The sequence below is a fragment of the Lutjanus erythropterus genome, chromosome 13 (assembly GCF_056507025.1).
Source record: "Lutjanus erythropterus isolate fLutEry1 chromosome 13, fLutEry1.hap2, whole genome shotgun sequence".
NCBI lineage: Eukaryota > Metazoa > Chordata > Actinopteri > Lutjaniformes > Lutjanidae > Lutjanus > Lutjanus erythropterus.
In genome coordinates this window covers 37,180,776-37,199,061 of record NC_139329.1, presented here as the reverse complement: position 1 = coordinate 37,199,061, position 18,286 = coordinate 37,180,776, and the positions used below count along the sequence as shown (strand labels likewise).

Below are 18,286 nucleotides of genomic sequence, written 5' to 3'. Positions count from 1 at the left end.
GAAGAAGAAATTTTGAATATTTTAAGAAAGCTTGATCTTAGAGTGTTTAAAATTATACGTTTGACTTTTTAAAATACTTGTAACTAACAAACCACACCAGTTATTTATTTAAAACTGCGCTTCAGCGCTGTTTTATAACGACCTAACATCGCTGTAGTAGGAATTGTAGAGTTTACGAGGAGCCGTGAAGGCATCATAAGGATCAACCTGGAGGAGAGTAAAACTCGCTGCAGCCGAACAGAAACACCGAACACAACAACTTCACACAATTATGGGACTTTTATGTTTTTATCACACAGTACGGAGGCGTCTTTATTGACCGTGTTGATGTCGGTGAACAACTTTTGGTTATGAATTCAGTCGACGCGTTGTTGAAACGGAGTTCTGCTTTCAGTCGGATGGAAGTGAGTGAGACAGGTCAGTTTTAAAGACCGACAGACAGACAGGTCGGTTTAACGGCCTCTCCTGAGGACATTTACTGTGTCTCCAGTTCAATGTCCACATTAAACTGCGCTGAGGAGCTGGACTTCAGACTCATCTTTGAGGACGACGGCAGACAGACAGCAGGTACGTGTCATTTTGACGACGTTAGTTAGCGATTTCTCAACTGCGTGAAGCTAACGAGAACTAGCCGGCGCCGCAGAGGAAGTTGCGCTCCGTGGACTTCAAAATAAAATACTCGTTCAATCGAATACAGATTAATGAACAGATACAAGAGAAAAAGTAAATGAAAAAAATATATGTTACTAAATCAATCATAAACTACTTTGATGATGGTTCATTGTTTTAAGGCAGTTATTATTATTATTATTATTATTATTATTATTATTATTATTATTATATTTTCTGGGTCCTTTTAGTCATTTCTGACTATAATCTGAATATCTTTGAGTTGTGATCTACATTTTTCATCATTTTCTGACATTGTATGGACCAAACAACTAATTGACTAATCGGAAAAGTAATTGACAGAGTAATCGATAATGAAAATAATTGTTAGTTGCAGTCCTAGATTGTTCTAATATTCAGAAGGTTTCAATAGAATTTTTTTTATTGTCATTGCACAGAGTAGATCAGAGTGGCAGATGTATTGATTGGCTGATATTACAGAACAGATATTGGCCAATCACAGCTAAAATAAATTTTAGAATACATTTTAAAATTTTATTAATTATGTATAAGTCAATCCATGTTTTTTCTTCAGATTATATTAAGGAGCTTTTAACTCTGTACACTCCAGCCAGGCCCTTGAGATCAGCCTTGAGATCCAAACCTTTTGGCTGTTCCTCAGACCAGACTTAAAACTAAGGGTGACCGTGTGTTTTCAGTTTTAGACCCTCGGCTCTGGACCACCTTCCTGTCAGTGTGAGATGAGCAGACTTCACTGCAGCTTTCATAAGACTTCTTAAATCTTATGGCCTACTATTATTAATGTTTTATTGTTTTAAGGATTTATTGTTTGTTTCTATCGCTCTAAATGCTCTTTTAAATGTTTCCATCTTTTATGCTCCTGATTCTGTATTTAACGGGTGGGGGATTTTGTGGGTCTATGAGTTTTTAATTCTTGTTTCTGTAAATCTTTTAATATGGAAAGCACTTTGTGTGTAAGCTTGAAAAGTGCTATATAAATAAAATTATTATTATTTATTATTATCATTATTTTTATGGTCAATATTGGTAACAACGTATGTTGTCCAATATACACTAATGTTGAACTGTTTGTTTTAAAGAATATAATGAAGATTGTTTTGACTTTAACTACATATAGAAAATAATAACACGAAACTGGTTAACACTGGTGACAAAGATGTATAATGGATGCAGAACATTTTAATAATGAACATTATTGTCCAAGATGACATCAGGGCACTGAAACAGAAAACTTTCACTGGTATTTTGTAATAATTATAAATAACTATTTGTAAATAAACACAAATGGAGCAAATTGTTTGCATATATTAAATCTGAATTAAGAAAAAAGATCAAATATACATGAAATCTTGCCCATAAAACCAAGAAATAAAAGCACTCTGCTGTATGTTCTGTTTTAATTAAAAGTTTTCATATAGACACTTTAGACAGTGTATATGCTGATACATCTATAATAACACCACAGCTCTTATATCGAGCAATATGAAAGGCCGATAAGATGATGTGTATAAAATGGATATCAAAGTTGCTGTTTTCAATAATCGCCCAGTGTCTGTCATGTGAGGAGAAGCCAAATCATCATTCCCTCAAAACTACAGATTTGATTGTCCAAATTTGTAAAGAACGAAGCTTTAAAAAAGCCCCGTCGTGTGTACATTTTGAAAAGCATTGTATTTTATGTCTGTATCTATCAGTGGCCAACCGTTTGCCCACCAGTTAGAACTAGAGAATTTAGCATTTTTACTTCAGAAATGATTTAAACGGTCAATCAAAGTGATTGATGATTCATTTTCTGTCAGTAGACAATAAGATAAATAAACAATATTGACTGGAACGTGATCCCTCTTGGCCTACCCAGCATATAGGATTTTATTTTGGAAATTCAACAGGAAGTTCAGTTGTCTTATTTTGTTGGATGTGACAAATCCAGCTGTCTGCTGTTAAATTTAGTTGGATTTTAAAATGTGGATCAGGAGACAAAGAAGTGACAAAATCAGCCTCATCTACAGCCACTGAAAGCTACAGAGTCTTTACTGTATTGATTAGTGTTATTGATTAGTTGGCTGTAGTTTTAATGTATTGATCAGCAGGCTGCTGGACAAGTTGCTGTACTTATTTGGGATCAGCCAGTGTTGGTCATATTTTATGTTGTCTGAACTCACAGATGGAGCAGTTAACTAGATTTTATTTAGTTTAATATAACAGAGAACTAAAAAAAAAGGCAAATATTCACATCTGAGGAGTTGAAAGTGTTTTATTGATAAATCAATTTATTTATCAATAGACTATTATGCTACCAATTTGATAATTTATTAATCATTTTTGTTATTTATGAAGCAACAAGACTGATGCTAGCAGCTCTGTGATGCACAGAGGCTCTTTGACTTAAATGCTAATGTTAGCATGCTAACATTAACTAATTAGCACCACACTCAAAGAACAGAGCCTGATGGGAATGTTATTAGCTTGGGACAAATTAAAATGTTGACCTGATGGTGGCGCTAGAGGAAAAGTCAGAGGGTTTCCAGGTTATTGCAGTTCATCCTGAGGGGAACACGAATGTTTGAACCAAAGACGAGGAGCGGGAAGGAGAGAGAAAACAGCATTATTTATCGATGTCCAGTGGAATTTTTTTACACATTATTTTGCTGTTTTGCTGAGTTTGAGCACCAGAAAGATTTTGCTTCTTTGTCGAATACCCCCTAGGTGTATTTCCTCATTTACATATAAAACATATTTTGTTTGAATTTTTGCAATTCTAGTTTTTTTGGTGATGTTACTGAGACCAGTCAGAACAGTGTGCTGCTTTATTCTCCCTGCAACGAGTTGCCTTTGATTTTTAATGCATTATACAAAAAAACTGCAACTTCTTTTTGCAGTTTTCTCTTGGTCCACCACAACCCCCCTACAAAATCCTTGAAATGAATATCTTGCTATAACATGAAAAGCATCTTATTATAACAATGAACTTTTCATGTTATGACATGGCAGCAATATGCTCCCATGGACTGGAGACAAACACTGGGTCATTGCAAAGAAAGGCCTAAAAACATTGCAGCATTCATCGCAACTTCTTTGCTTTTCATCCGGTGTGAAATCAGTTATTTTAGGCCGCAGCAATCCAAAAACAAAAATCCTGCAAAATCCTGGAGGGACTGTTTTACCCTCCATGTGTAATTATGGTAATGTCTCTGTCTCTGTCTGTGTAAACTTCAGTTTGTTGGAACCCTTAATGTGTAACACAGACCAAAAGCACTGATTTGATATTTTGGGTGTTATTTTTTATGCCAGTTTTGTTCACATAAAGCAGAGGTGAAGTGAATATTATGGCCATTGAATTCAGATTCCTCCCAAACAAAATAGAAAAAAAAGAAAAAAAGAAAATGAAAGTAGGAAAATAGAAAATGAAAACAGTGGACTGCTGCAGCTGAAGGAATCCTGAGGATGTGTGTAGGTGATGACAGCGAGACTCGGTGGTAAATAAATAAATAAACACTTCATTCTTCTCTGACATTCAGCAGCTGTGATGGAGACTGTAGATCTGTGTATTTCAGACAGTGTGACGCCCGGCCTGTCTGCCGGCAGGTTTTACTTCCTGGTTTTCTAACCGCTCTGTGGCACCCAGCTGGCGGCGGGCATCGCCTCTTCCCCCTCCCCCTCTTTCTGCCCCGGAGGGGGGCAACTATTCATCACATCTCATTTATCTCTGTCCAGCACATTGAGGCTTATTTGCAAAGAAGCAGCGAGTGGAGCTGTTGAAGCAGATCACAGTTGCCGTTTTGACGCCTTCTTTGCATGTAGCATGCAAGGTGTGTGTGAGAGCGAGAAAGAGGGGTATTAATAGTAGGGTTGTGGTAAGGAGTGTGTGCAGCTGTGTGAATGAACTTTCTGAACTGTTGGAGATAATCTGTCACTACAATTAGTCCACTGTACTGCTGCTGCAGTCGAACATTTTATTTCAGTGCAGACTCGGGCCGACCCGTGCAGGATTTCAGGGGCCAATATCAATACTGATATTAAAAAGTAAGACTGCAAAACTTAATTGCAGTATTATCAAAAATTGCAGTATGGCCAAGTGCAATATCCAAATCGCAGAATCAGAGGCAAATCGCAATTTTTTGAAAGAGGAAAAATATGTGAGAAAGCAGCATTTTAACAAGGAACTGTAGTGTTGCAGAGATGACCTTATGTCATTTTGTTCACCGGATGGAAGAAAAATGTTTGTTTGGTGCAGACCTCAACAAATTTCACATCATCAACAATGAATGAACAACAATGAAAACATCAAAATGCAAAAATGATCATTCCCATTAATTGTATCACATAATGTGCAACGCAATTACTGAGTAAAATAATGGAAATATCAGTGCACCAGCAGATATGCTTTATACAGAACACAGAATATATATACATAAACACATATTTTTGTGTTGATCCCTCAAAAGTCGTTACCAGTTGTGACAAAGATAAATATTGGAGGCAGGATATTTTACAGTTTATCTAAACTTTATTGTCCAAATGATATCAGGCCACTGAAACAGAAAGTTTCTCTCAAATTTTTAAATTAAAATTTAAATTAAAAAATATATAAAACGAATAAATAAAAACATCTGCATTATGTTCTGTTAAAAAAAAGTTTTCATATTGAGCAACATAAATGGCAACACTGATACAGCTGTGATAGACAAATATCAGGCCAATAATATCAGTTGATTGATACATCAGTCGGGCTCTAGTGCAGACCAACATCACATTCCTGCAAAGAAAGAAAGTTTGTAATTACAAATACTCAAATTACTGTACTTAAGTAGTTTTGGGGGTATTAGTACTTTTATGATTATATTTTCAAGTCTGTATTTTTACTCATTCTTAATTATGCACTACTACTTGTATTAATATCCAAACTCTGCATTTTTGTGGTCAGTTATAACAGGCCAGTGAAAACTAAGACATACAGACAAAAGAAACCCCAAAATGCTGCAGCAGGCACAAGTTTTGAGAGATGAAAGTAGTTGTAACAGCAGTAGTTTACTTGTAATTGAGTAATATTTTAGTAATACAAGAGTGCTTGTGCTTGAGTACAGATTTTCGGTTCTTTTTCCTCCACTGGTGATTTTATTTCAAGAAAGGGGGCTGTCCTCTGCTGTAGGACATTTTATGACTCTGTCTGTCTGCTGGTGATGATGAATATTAACTGTCAGGTGCAGGACTGAGACTCCTGTTACGTGGCAATAAAAAACAAGCATGTTTGCAATTCAAATGTTCACACGGCTGATTTACATGTCGGTTCATCTCCTACACTTCACAGGTCCAGACCTCGATGTGAGGACGCCGCCCACCTCTGTGCAGGCTCTGGCCGAGCAGCCCGTCATCCAGGAGCTGCGGAGTCACCCTGCATGTTTCCCCGCTGCAGACGACTACCAGCATGTCGGCTACCAATCCCAGGGGCCCCAGTACGGCGCCCAGGGGAACCCCAGAGCGTTTGACTGCCCGAGTATCCAGATCACCTCCATTGCTCCTAACAACCATGTAGAGCAGGGCGGCAGCCATGAAGCTTTGGTGGTGGGTGGGGCAGAGGGGGGTTACGCTGAGGCGTCCTGGTCCAGAGGCCAGCTCTACCTGCCACTGGACGCCTGCTACAGGGACGCGGCGCTCTGCCCGAGCCCCTGTAGCAGCCTGTCCTCCAGGAGCTGGATGTCTGACATCTCCTCCTGCGAGTCTTTCTCCCACGTCTACGACGACGTGGAGGGGGAGCTGCGTGATGCTGCCCGCCTCGCACTGGGGTCCCCCCTCGGGTCCCCTCTGGGGTCTCCGGGCTGCGGGGGCGGGGCCTTCGGGGTGGAGCTGTGGCAGCAGAAGTACCAGCATCCCATGGCCTTCAGCCCAGCGCTGTCGCCGCATCAGTCGCCCCGTCAGTCACCCCGTCAGTCGCCGCGTCAGTCGCCCTGTCACTCCCCTCGCACCAGCGTTACTGAGGAGAGCTGGCTGAACCGCCGGCCCACCTCCAGGTACGTGTCATCATGTCATGGTTTACAGACACCTGCAAATATGGACATGACACAGATCTTAAATTACATTCATAAAAAGTTTTAAATTTAAGTTATCATAACCTGCAGAAAAACTGTTTTTAATGGATTCAACACTGACACTGATAAAAGATTAAAGGAGTATAACTCCTAAACTAAATAAAATGCTGCTGCTAATGCTGCTGATCTTTCTTTAGACCGTCATCCAGACCAACCTCCCCCTGCGGGAAGAGACGCCACTCCAGCGCCGACCCCTACGCACGCTCGCCCTCCCCTCACCACTCCCCCAGCCCCACGCCGGGCGCCTCACCACGGGGCAGCGTGACGGACGACACATGGGTGGGAAGCCCCGCCGGCGCCCTGGGGTCCCTCCTGATGTCTGGCTACCAGGAGCTGGACGTCCCCTCCAAGACGAGGAGGACACTGGGGAGCCAGCTGGGCCTCCTCCCCGGTCAAGTAGACCCCGGTTTGGAGGCCTTCCAGGAACCCCCCGGAGAGGAGGGGCGTGAACAGGACGGCCTGACCAAGCTGTTTCTTCAGGTGCCCACCCACTTCAGCTGGAACAAACCCAAACCAGGAAACCCGCCTCTGTTCAGGTTGGATTCATTTTACTAAAGTTACTGTTACTGTGAAATGTTTAAATCTTTTAGTTTTGGCTCGTCTTGCTTGGGACCTCAACGGGCACCGGGCACAATGGGAAACCAGAAAAGAGCACGAGCTGAGCCGCGCTGTATCATTCAGTGGAGACGCGGCTAATTTGAGACCGTCAGGGGAAACACAAGTAAAACGAGACATACTTTGATGGGTGCGTAGGCGCTCGTGGATTTTATTGCAAGCTTTTTGTACCTATTAGCAGGGCAGGAATTTCCCATCAGTTATGCCTTTATGCCCCTCAATAAATTACCTGCCCTGCAGCCACAGTGGCCTTGATGCCCCGTTTTACAGTGGGGGATGTACAGTGTATGTAGGATTATTTATTGGCCATGATCAGGAACTTTGTAGAATGTCTGCTGTTTGCCGGACAACTGCTCCCGGGCAAGAAAAAGTCTGACACATAATCCACCTTAAAAACTGAATTGCCTTTGTATGCTTTGGTGTTTGTTTTATTTCACTGTTTTTGTATAGCTATAATATGTTTATTAGTTTTTTTTTTAACTTTGGACAGAGCCAGGCTAACTATTTCCTGTCTTTATGCTAAGCAAAAGTGAAAAAGCAAATTTCACTGAATGTGATTTCCGTCTTCAACTGTTGTAAAAGGAAACAACTTTTTGGGGAATGGAGAGGGAGATCCACGACTTTAAGGAATAGCTGGTGTCGCACAGTATCTGATCATTGCTTGTCTGTTGTCTCTGCCTCCAGGACCTCATCGCCTCCTCCTCTGGACTGGTCTTTGCCCAACCAGTTTGACCAGTGTGAGTTGAAGCTGGAGGTCCAGCCCAGAACCTACCACAGGGCGCATTATGAGACGGAGGGCAGCAGAGGGTCCATCAAGGCAGCTACTACAGGACATCCTGTCGTCAAGGTAAGTCCTCACTGATTTCATCCTGAGTCAGTGGCAAAAACAAGCACTTTTAGTGTACAGACTTTTACTGTTTGCAGTTTCTCCCTCAATACTGAACCAATTTCAAAAACCTCATTAGTGATTTAGACACAAAAACTTGGGGAAATAGGGCCCAGGTTAAAAAATATTGAAATGACCCTTTAACTTATCTAGCTTAAAATATTTCTACTGTCAAATCTTGGTTGAAACTGTAATTGAAGCCATAATACTATCTGTTAATTTATCTGGTTTTATTGAACAGTGCTGAATTGATCGACAGAATTAACTGACAACAACTTTGATAATCAGTTAATCATTTAAGTTATTTGTTAAGAAAATATACCAAAATATTTTCAGGTTCCGGCCTCTAAAATAAGAGAATTTTCTACTTTTTTCTATTTATGTCATCGGTTGAATATTAATTTTCACTGTTTTTAGACATTTTATTAAATCAACAGTGAATTGATTAATCAGTAATAAGAATGTGATTGCTGGTAGCCCTGTTGTCAGAGTGCAGAGGTTTTACAGAGTGATGATCTGCTGTCGTCGTATCAGAGAGAGGCTGAGGTTGTGTTTTGCTGATGTTGTGGTGAACAGCCTCATGGATCCTCTGGATCAGAGGCTGGCTGAGGCAAGTAAAGCTCCATCAAGGCCTCGTATGTAACAGACACCAGCAGGGCTATTCTGGGTGTCACATTCTCACGTCGCCGCTGAAGCCAGATGAGCTTCCTGCTGCATGATGTGTAAAAACTCGCAGTGCTGCTGGGTTACACAGGAAATACAAAATCATGCTGACGGCTGCAGGGTGAAGATGTTTTTTTCTCTGATGGGTCAACAGCAAAAGTCATTTTAGACGTTTAAATAAAGGCCCACGTTAAAAAGTCTATATCAGTTAAGTGTACTTTGGTGAGTATGAACTAACCCTGGAAAAAAACTGATGTCACAGGTCATGGGTATTATTTGTTTTGTTTTTTTGCAGATGCTGGTGGTAATACAATACTTTTAAATTGGGACCAGTTCCTAACGGTGCCTGAACCTACACTTTTATTTAAAATCACAAACTGACGGCCTGCTAAGACAACTTTGGACTTGAAATTGAACAATGTATTAACTGTTAACTGTTTAATGTTTACTTAAAAGGACAGGTCTTCCCAAAATCAAAAATACCTATTTTTCCTCAGGCCTGTTAGCGCTGTTTATCCATCTAGATTTTTTTGGTGTGAGTTGCAGAGTTTTGGAGATATTCACTGTAGAAATGTCTGCCTTCTCTCCAAAATAATTGGACTAAATGGCAATTGGCTTGTGATGCTCAAAGCATTAAAATCATTTGAAAAGCTCAAAACCAGTGCCTCTTTCCAAAAACCATGACCTGGTTACTCAAGATAATCCACAGACCTCGCTGTGAGCAGGAACTACTTTCTTTCCAGTAGCAGGAAAGTAGTTCCACTGCTCTAAGAAGAAAAGAGAACACTGAGGAACTGCTTGTTTTATCCACATGAAGCATCTTATTGCAAATGATTATTCCTTTAAATTTAAATTATGTTCACCAATCAGTCCAGTCAGGGTATGAAAACAGCGAGCATGCAGCCAAACGTACCACCACCTTTAGTCAAAGTTGGACTGATTTTGTCTGAGGTATCACATTTTAATTGAAACACCCTTTCTGGAGTTGTTAACACACGTGGATCGAGTATGAAGGTGTGTTATTCCTCCATGTTTCAGTAAATTTAAGTGACACAGCTGTTGAGTTGTTCATCAGGAAGAAGAAATGTCCATCTAATGCGTGTCACTGAATTTGTGTCTCCAGCTGATAGGATACAGCGAGCAGCCGGTCAGCCTGCTGTTGTTCATCGGCACCGCGGACGACCGCAGCCTTCGCCCTCATTCCTTCTACCAGGTCCACCGGGTGACGGGGAAGATGGTCACCACCAGCTGCCAGGAGAAAATGATGGGCTGCACGAAGGTCCTGGAGATCCCTCTGCTTCCAGAAAACGACATGTCGGCCAGGTAACACAGGAAGCAACAACACACACTCGCACTTGTAGTGATTGTTGTTGTAGTGTTAGAATTAGTGGTAGTGTTTCTATGTTTAGCTTCTGTGGGCCGGAGAAATCAGTTAGGTGGGTTTTTGAAAAGATATTAGTCAAGTTTTCTATTAAGAAATGTTTTGAAACGATCAATGTTTGGATTCATGTTTGCAACACCCTTCTTTCCTGCCTTTTTTTAACCTTTATTTATTCAGGGTAGGTTCACTGAGAGCGAGGCTCTCTTTTGCAGGATCGTATTCATACAGTTACACATTCACACCTGGAAGCTGCCCAGTACAACCAGTCTTATCTGCTGGCCGCCGAGCAGCTCCACTTGAGCGGTTGGGGTTAAGGGCTTTGCTCAAGGGCACCTCGGTTGTGGTAATGAGGGAGTGGCAAGCGCTGTCTTTTACTTTCCCTGCCCAGATTTATCCTGCTGGTCGGGGGATTGAACCGGCGACCTTCTGCTTCTCTAACCTTTAGGCCCTTTTCTGTTGCATTTCTCTGTGTCTTGGTAGCTTACTAACTGTCAATCTGTGTAACTGTCTGAAGTGGACATTATATTAACTGTGATTTAGCAAGCTAGCAACTAATAAGTTGGAGGACTGCTCGTTGTCTCTGGTTGGCACAGTTCTTGTGTGTAGCTTGTTTCACTGGTTTGTCATCATTTTCCTTGTCTGTTATGGCATGCATGCTCTCTACTGCTCTCTGCAGTCAGTACATGTGTGCATACTTGTGGAGACAGAAACGCAAACAAAAGATGGGCTCACTCATCAAAACATTGCTCTATAATTCTACTACAGGTTCAAACTCCTCAGGATGCCTTTAATTTAAGTTGCAGATAATGCATTCTGATTAACAGTATGTCTTTCTGCCTTTTCTTTTCCACAGCATCGACTGTGCCGGCATCTTGAAGTTACGTAACGCTGACATTGAGCTGAAGAAAGGAGAGACAGATATTGGACGGAAGAATACGAGGGTGCGAGTTGTGTTCAGGGTCGCTGTCCCTCAGCCGGACGGCCGGATGCTGTGGCTACAGACATCATCTGTCCCTGTAGAGTGCTGTGAGTCACCTGTAATGCTAAAAAATCACATTTACATCTGTTTTTTATTCTGAATGACTTCCAGTGAGGTTAAAAGTATTTTATAATCAACTGAGAGGGAGCCACAGAAAGGTTTTAAAAGGTTTTTTACCTTCGTTTCAAAACCTGACTATCATTGAACGAGCAGAGCAGGAAGTTGAGAGGATGTGAAATGTTGCTTCATGGTTCAAAATTGTGACAAGCACAGATCATAATCAGCAAGTTTTCTTCTTACTGCAGGGTGAATATTTCCTCTGTCTGATGTGTTTATGCCTGTGTTGTAGTCTACTGTTTAACACACAGACACCACAGATGTATTTCAGTACCAACAGAACCTGTGCTGTGTTTCAGCCCAGCGTTCGGGCCAGGAGCTTCCTCAGGTGGACAGCTTCAGTCCAGCCAGCTGCTCTGTGGACGGAGGAGAGGAGCTGATCATCACCGGATCCAACATCTCCTCACAGTCCAGGGTTGTTTTCATGGAGAAGGGGCCTGGTAAGATCAGTTTTGATGAATTTACTGTACATGAAATGCATTTACATCAGATTTTTTACGCCCTACAACATGTTTAGATTTCATGCTCATGTTTCGCCCCTTCAGATGGAAGATCACTGTGGGAAACAGACGCCAGAGTTGTGCCAGAAAAAAGCAGCGGAGTAAGTAGAAACATAATTTTAAAAATACTATTCTACTATTGAAAATACCCGTGTTCGTGGATAAGATTAACATGATGAAGAAAGGATTGTTATGCGATTCCTGTAACAGAATTGTGGGAATAGAAATAATAGATACAGCACAACAAATCTGACAATAATAGTAAAATGTGCCAGGTATGAAATGTATAACTATAAAATACGAAGGGTATATTTCTGAAAAATCGGGACATGTAAGGACAAGTCATGAGGAACAGTGGTTCCTGATCCTGTAGCTGCATTTGCTTCTAAACTGGGTGTAAGTGATATGACTTGGCCAACGAAAGATAATAATAATTATGGAACTAGGTATAGGAATAGGTTATTTTGTAGCAGGCGTTTTAGTCCGTCGAGTCCCGCAACTGTCTGGAATTCTACTTTCAACTGTCCCTGACTTTACAACCATTGTCGAGTTCTTTTGCATTCATACTGAAATTGTTGCTCAGTAAACCTTTTGTTACAGGTAGAATCAGTAGGATTTGTCCGAGCTGTTCATAAATGCATCGAGCAATGAGAAGAATAAAGGAAATATAGGCAGAAGGCTGCAGGGTCTCTGCCGATACAGACAAAACCACACACTTATAGCGGGTCATACATGGTGATTTAAAGGGTTGATGTTTATTTGAGGGTGTACATTGTTTTTTAGGGAAATGCTGCAGATTATACCTTTGAGATAAGTACAACAGGTTGCACACAGTTGCATTCATTTTTATAGTGCAGTTTTTATTTAGACGTACACATATATTTCATATACAGGACATTAGATGACATGTAAGAGAACATGGTGTCCAATATGGTGCAACTTTTCTGGCACAGACACTTTGATAAAACAACCCTGAATAACACTGCATTACACACCTCGATCCACTTACCAGGGGTGCAAAATGTGAAGAAAATACTAATCTTTGCAAAGAGATATCTGCATATTAAGTGACAGCCAGTGGGAAGACGCAGACTCTCAGGTTTTACTGCTTCTAGCTTTATGGATACGTCTTCTCTGAGACAAAAACAACACAAAAATGCAAAAAAATTTAACACTTTGTATTTTCCAAATCATACTATGAATGTGAACATAGACACATGCAGCATTAATGACTAACATATGATGTTAACTTACATGTTACACAGATGTTTTGTGGGTCAAGTGAAAATGTAGGACTAAGTCATTATGTTTACAGAGTCACAGTCTCTGTAGGACTGTTAATATGTATAACATGTCAATACTTATAACAAGGTGAGGTCAGAGTTGTGTCTTTGTCAGCTTATTGTGGAGATCTTTTGCCCTCAAGTGGGCAAAAACTGATTATTGTGGCTTCCGCTTCCGCTGTGTATCAAATGTTCTGGATCAAGTGTTCCCCTTCGAGTGTTCCCTCACCATCCCTCGCAGAAATTCGCTCTAGTTTTTGGAGCATTTAAACGTCACTTAAGATGGCGGTGAGGATTCCCCAGAGAGGAAGTACAAAGAGGAAGTTAACAAGAGCTTGTTGAAACCACAAAGACACCGAGGCTGAGTGAGTGAGTGAGTGAGTGTGTCTGAGAGAGATGCAGGACTTACTATGACATCACCGAAGATTGTACATTTGCGGTAGATTTCAGGTCTTGGATGTGAGTGCGACTCTGTGATTATATTTGTTTCATTATGTTTAAGGGCCAACATAAGTCATTCTTTCAAGTCTTACCAATCCAACCCTACGTAAGCATGTCATATTTTGTTTTAATGGAAGAAAACATTATTTAGATGAAAATACAAAGATTTTAATAGGTGCACAATATGACTGGGGTCATTTAAAAGGGTGAAAACAGCATTTTTTATTATATCTCGACTTTGAGATTTGCCTTTAGATCCTATTCATATGAAATGCCAAAAAATAAAAGATCATTCTATTTTGATTTGTAATCAACCCAGAGTCTGTTTTTTGTGTTACTGTCGTTTTCTTCATGTCTTTGTGTTTCTGTCTTTCAGTCCAGACTTGTGGTCGAGGTTCCTCCGTACAGCAAGAAGACAGCTGATCCGATCCAAGTCCAGTTCTACATCTCAAACGGGAAGAGAAGAAGAAGTCTGACGCAGAACTTCACCTACCTGCCTGGAGTCAGACGTCACCTTCCTGCTGCCGCCGCCGCTGCAGCTGCTGCTGGAGTCAAACAGGAGCGCTGGGAGCCCAACCACATCTCCCACAATCCACCTGGCTTCTGTCCGACCTCCAGCCAGGCGCCGTCCCATGACCCAGTGCTCGGCCCAGACCTGGTTTATTATGATTCCTGTGACATCCCAGTGCACTGTGGTCCTCCTTCCCAGAACACGCCTCGTCTTCATCACCCGCCTCCCTCCTCCGGTCCGCTTCAGACCTCCTTAATGTTTCCTCACACCTCCGCAGTTCCCCATCAGACCTTGATTCCTCTTCAGACCTCCATCTTGCCTCCTCAGCTCTCCACGATGCCCCCCCAGGCCTCTTCGGTGCCCCTCCAGACCTTCACCATCCCCCCTCAAACGTCCTCAGTCCCTCCTCTAGTCCCCACGATGCCTCCTCAGGCCTCTTCGTCGCCCCTCCAGACCTTTAGTATGCCCCCTCCCACCTCCTCCAGCAGACCTCAGACGGAACCATCTCCATCTCTGAGCTCCAGAGGAGCTTTTGTGACCCCTGCTGACCCCCAGAAGGACTCTGCACTCTCCAGCGCAGGACAGGTCCTGAACATCAAGCAGGAGCCCGAAGATTCGCAGCCGAATATGGCATCTCTGGGCCTCCGGGAGATCACTCTGGATGATGGTAGGAAGCTGTGTGTGCAGGCTTTAGGGGACTTCTGAAATGTTTGCTGCTTGCGTCTGGTGGAGGTCAGTAGCGTGATAGATTTAAATATTCTCAACAAAAGTTAAAACTAACTTAAATCACTCCTCAGTGATAGACACTAATAATTTTAAAACGTTTTTTACTAAATTTAATGTCATTTTAATGCAAATCACAAACAATATGTACTGTGGACTGTACATACAACACAAGCTGTGGTTGTACTCTTAAATACAGAGGCAAATTTTTCCAAACAAACAGATGGAGAGAAAACAGCCCCTCCTAGTGATCTGTTCCTCAGACTTGTGATCTGGTCCTGGGATACAGATCTGGTTCTCAGACTCTCATGTGCTCAGTGCTCATTGTGTGTCCTCTTTTTCTGCTGTGCTGCTGTGAGGCTGCTCCCCTCATGAGCTGTGTGTGTGTGTGTGTGTGTGTGTGTGTGTGTGTGTGTGTGTGTGTGTGTGTCTGTCTACACTTGCTCTGTGATGTTGGTTATTTATATGTGGGGGGCCCCCTGTGTGTGAGTGTGTGTGTTTGTGTGTGAATACTGTGTTTCTCTCTGATCCGGGTTAATAATAGCTGTGTCTGCTTGTTGCTGCTCTGAATGATGCAGATGGGGGTTAAATTTGTTGCTGTGTCTCAGTTGGCGGGCAGCAGCTGTCGTCAGGCCTCTGACCCCCCCCCCGGCTTGGCCCCTGCCACCCCCTCGCCTTTCAGTTTGACTTTGACCTCAGCAGCCTGATCTGCTGCTGCTGGAGAAACGACAAACTGAGGCCACTCAGTGCTATTTTCTCCATTAATTGATTAATCGTTGTTTGTTTAAAACGCCAGAAAATGGTGAAAAATGCTGATCAGTGTGCCTCTATGCTGCTCATCTGGCGTAATCCAACTCTCCTACAGCCCCGATATACCGTTCACTTGCGCGTGCACATCGTCACACCACACACACCCAGGTCAGACAATGTGCACACACACGAACATGGCTCCAAGCTCAGGATCTACAGAGAAGATTAAGTTAAAAACATGGTGTAAATGATGTCTTTCAAGTCAGCTTGGCATGTTGGGGTTTTAGGAGACTTGGATTACATCAGATGAGCAGTATGGAGGCGTTTTATAGGTTTTCTTTTCTTTGAAAACTGGTCACCATTCACTGCAAGTGTTTGGGAGATTCTGATTCTGTTTCCCTGTGAAACTCCAGCAGTGTTTTGTGTTATAATATGCAGCATATCACAAAATATAAACAATCGCAATAATAGGACTCAATTCCTGGACTTTGAATTGAATCTGTGTTTTGAAACCAGTCTGGATCCATACATGCAGCTGAAGTTGTGTTTAGGTGGCAGCGTGTTGGTGACGAGTGTTGTTGTTGTGTTGGTTTGCTTCATGAACCTCAGGTTTCACTGCAGAGCTATGTATAGACTGAATGGAGCAGTGATGGAGCCATTTGCTGCAGTGCAAATAGACTCAGCAGAGCAGCTTTACTACTGATGCTAATAATAATAAACAATAATTTCTCACCTCTGCGGAGAACCCAGCCTGCACAGCATGTGTCATAAACTAACCTGCTGCTTTGTGAATCAGTTTTGTTGTATAAATGCATCAGTTAGTAATTAGAAGATGCAGTGCAGAACACACTGAAGGGGTGCAAAGCCAGCTCATCTCTTTTAAAACCACACTCAAACCTGTCGAGGTTAATTCACCATGCATGAAGCATCATATACAGTAAATGAACATGTTTTAAGTCAGTTTGTATCCAGCTGCTCCCTCCTGTGGCCGAACAGAGAGCTGCAATACAGAATCCACTCTTCTTTCCTCGCATTTGTTAAAGTTTCCTGCTTCTGTTTGTGTTGCAGTGAATGAGATAATCGACAGAGACATCGGCAGTCTGAGCAGCAGCAGCGCCCAGCCTGACCAGTTTGACCAGTACCACCAGTACGACTGGGAGAACAAGCCTGGTGACGCCGCCTTACCGTTCTGTGGAGGCCCTCAGTAGTCTCACTGCTTCCTCAGGGGACGACCGTAGCGCTTCTTCTTCTGCTGTTGGCACTCTGGATAAAAACAAAGCTGCGCAGCTCATGTTTGCACAAAGTGCACCAAACTGATCCTCAAGTGCCTGAGAACCAATCAGCAGCCTCCGACGAGTCTGCGGCCTCGTCTCATCAGCTCGTCTCATCAGGGTATCAGATTACTGTTTTCTCGTTTGTCTCAGGAATTTTTTCACCGACAAACCAAAGATTTTTTTAGTTTCTCATGACCGAATTGGAAGAACTGTAGACAATGACAAAAGGGCTGTAGTTCTGTCGTAGCAGTGGTGCTTTAGTGGTACACAGTCACAACAATCAGTGATGTCGACACAGCGGCTAAAGACGCGCACAAATTAGAAAATCCTGTTGTTATTTATTGGCCAATTAATTAAGAAATCTATTTTTGATACTCTGGATCTGATCCAGGATAAAACTAATGTCCTTCAGCTGATCATTTACATTTTTTTATAGCTTGGTTTTACTCTCTGTATGGTTTACATTTCCTCACTGAACTGCATTAACAAGGACCTATGATGCTCATTTCCAGCTCTATGTTTTTAGGAGTAGTTTTGCATGATTACAAATCTTATTTATCTTACAATAGCTCTTTATGCAGCCACTCAAGTCATCATCTGTCTGAAACAAGCCAACAGTTTAATTTTACACAGAAAACAAGCATGATAGGTCCCCTTTAATGCTGTTCAAGCTGAACTGTTTTGGTGTGAAGCTTCAGACACTGAATTATAGAAAAGTATCTTAAGGTTGAAGTAAAAAGAAGGAAAATAATGGATGTTCTGTGTTTTGATAAATCATTTGATAAATGATGAGTTTAAGTTGTAAAATAGTTTATTCTGTGAGAACTGTCTCCATAAAGGATTTGAGAACCAGCATGACATTTCCAACAGTCTCCTTCTCTTCACGCACAAACATGTTTAAGGCACACTGAGGTCTCAGAGCGGTGGCGTTTCATTACAGGGAGGTCAAAGGTCAGCGCGGCCAATGTTAACTGCCTACAGAAACAAACCATAGAAGTCAAGAATGTTATTATTAAAGGGTAAATCTGCACTAAATAGCACACGGAGAAACTGCTGCAATATCCTGCTGTCCTATTCTAGGCCTCAGTTCTTAAAATTGAAACAAAATTCAGTTATAAAACTACCATGTCTTGTGCAAACACAACTTAGTCATCTACTTTCTAACTGATTGATTTGATTGACTTGGTTTTATCCTCATTTTGGATTCTTTTTCTATAACCAGAGCTGTGTTCGTTGCAAGACCTGCTGTAAACTGTAAACTGTCTTTGTGCAGCAGGAAACAGCGTCTGGCTGTTAGAGGAACAAATCCAGTTAAAAGCCTGCTTAAACCAGTCTTTTAAAAACTGAGGTATTTTATTGTGAAAACAGGTAGAAATGCACAATATTGTTATTTTGCTGTCATCCAACATGCTGATATATTCCTTCT

The 18,286-nt window shown here is 41.8% G+C and overlaps 1 protein-coding gene across 1 annotated transcript; it reads left to right on the top strand.

Annotated features, from left to right (window-relative positions):
• The first annotated feature begins 56 nt into the window (after nt 1-56).
• LOC146317052 (nuclear factor of activated T-cells, cytoplasmic 3-like) lies at nt 57-17,715 on the top strand. Its single transcript, XM_084733617.1, has 10 exons — nt 57-567; nt 5,960-6,659; nt 6,875-7,273; nt 8,037-8,199; nt 10,025-10,224; nt 11,136-11,308; nt 11,678-11,818; nt 11,924-11,979; nt 13,979-14,780; nt 16,655-17,715. Exons 1-10 carry the CDS (start codon nt 495-497, stop codon nt 16,792-16,794), a joined length of 2,847 nt encoding a protein of 948 aa, XP_084589743.1. The 5' UTR covers nt 57-494; the 3' UTR covers nt 16,795-17,715.
• The last annotated feature ends 571 nt before the right edge of the window (nt 17,716-18,286 follow it).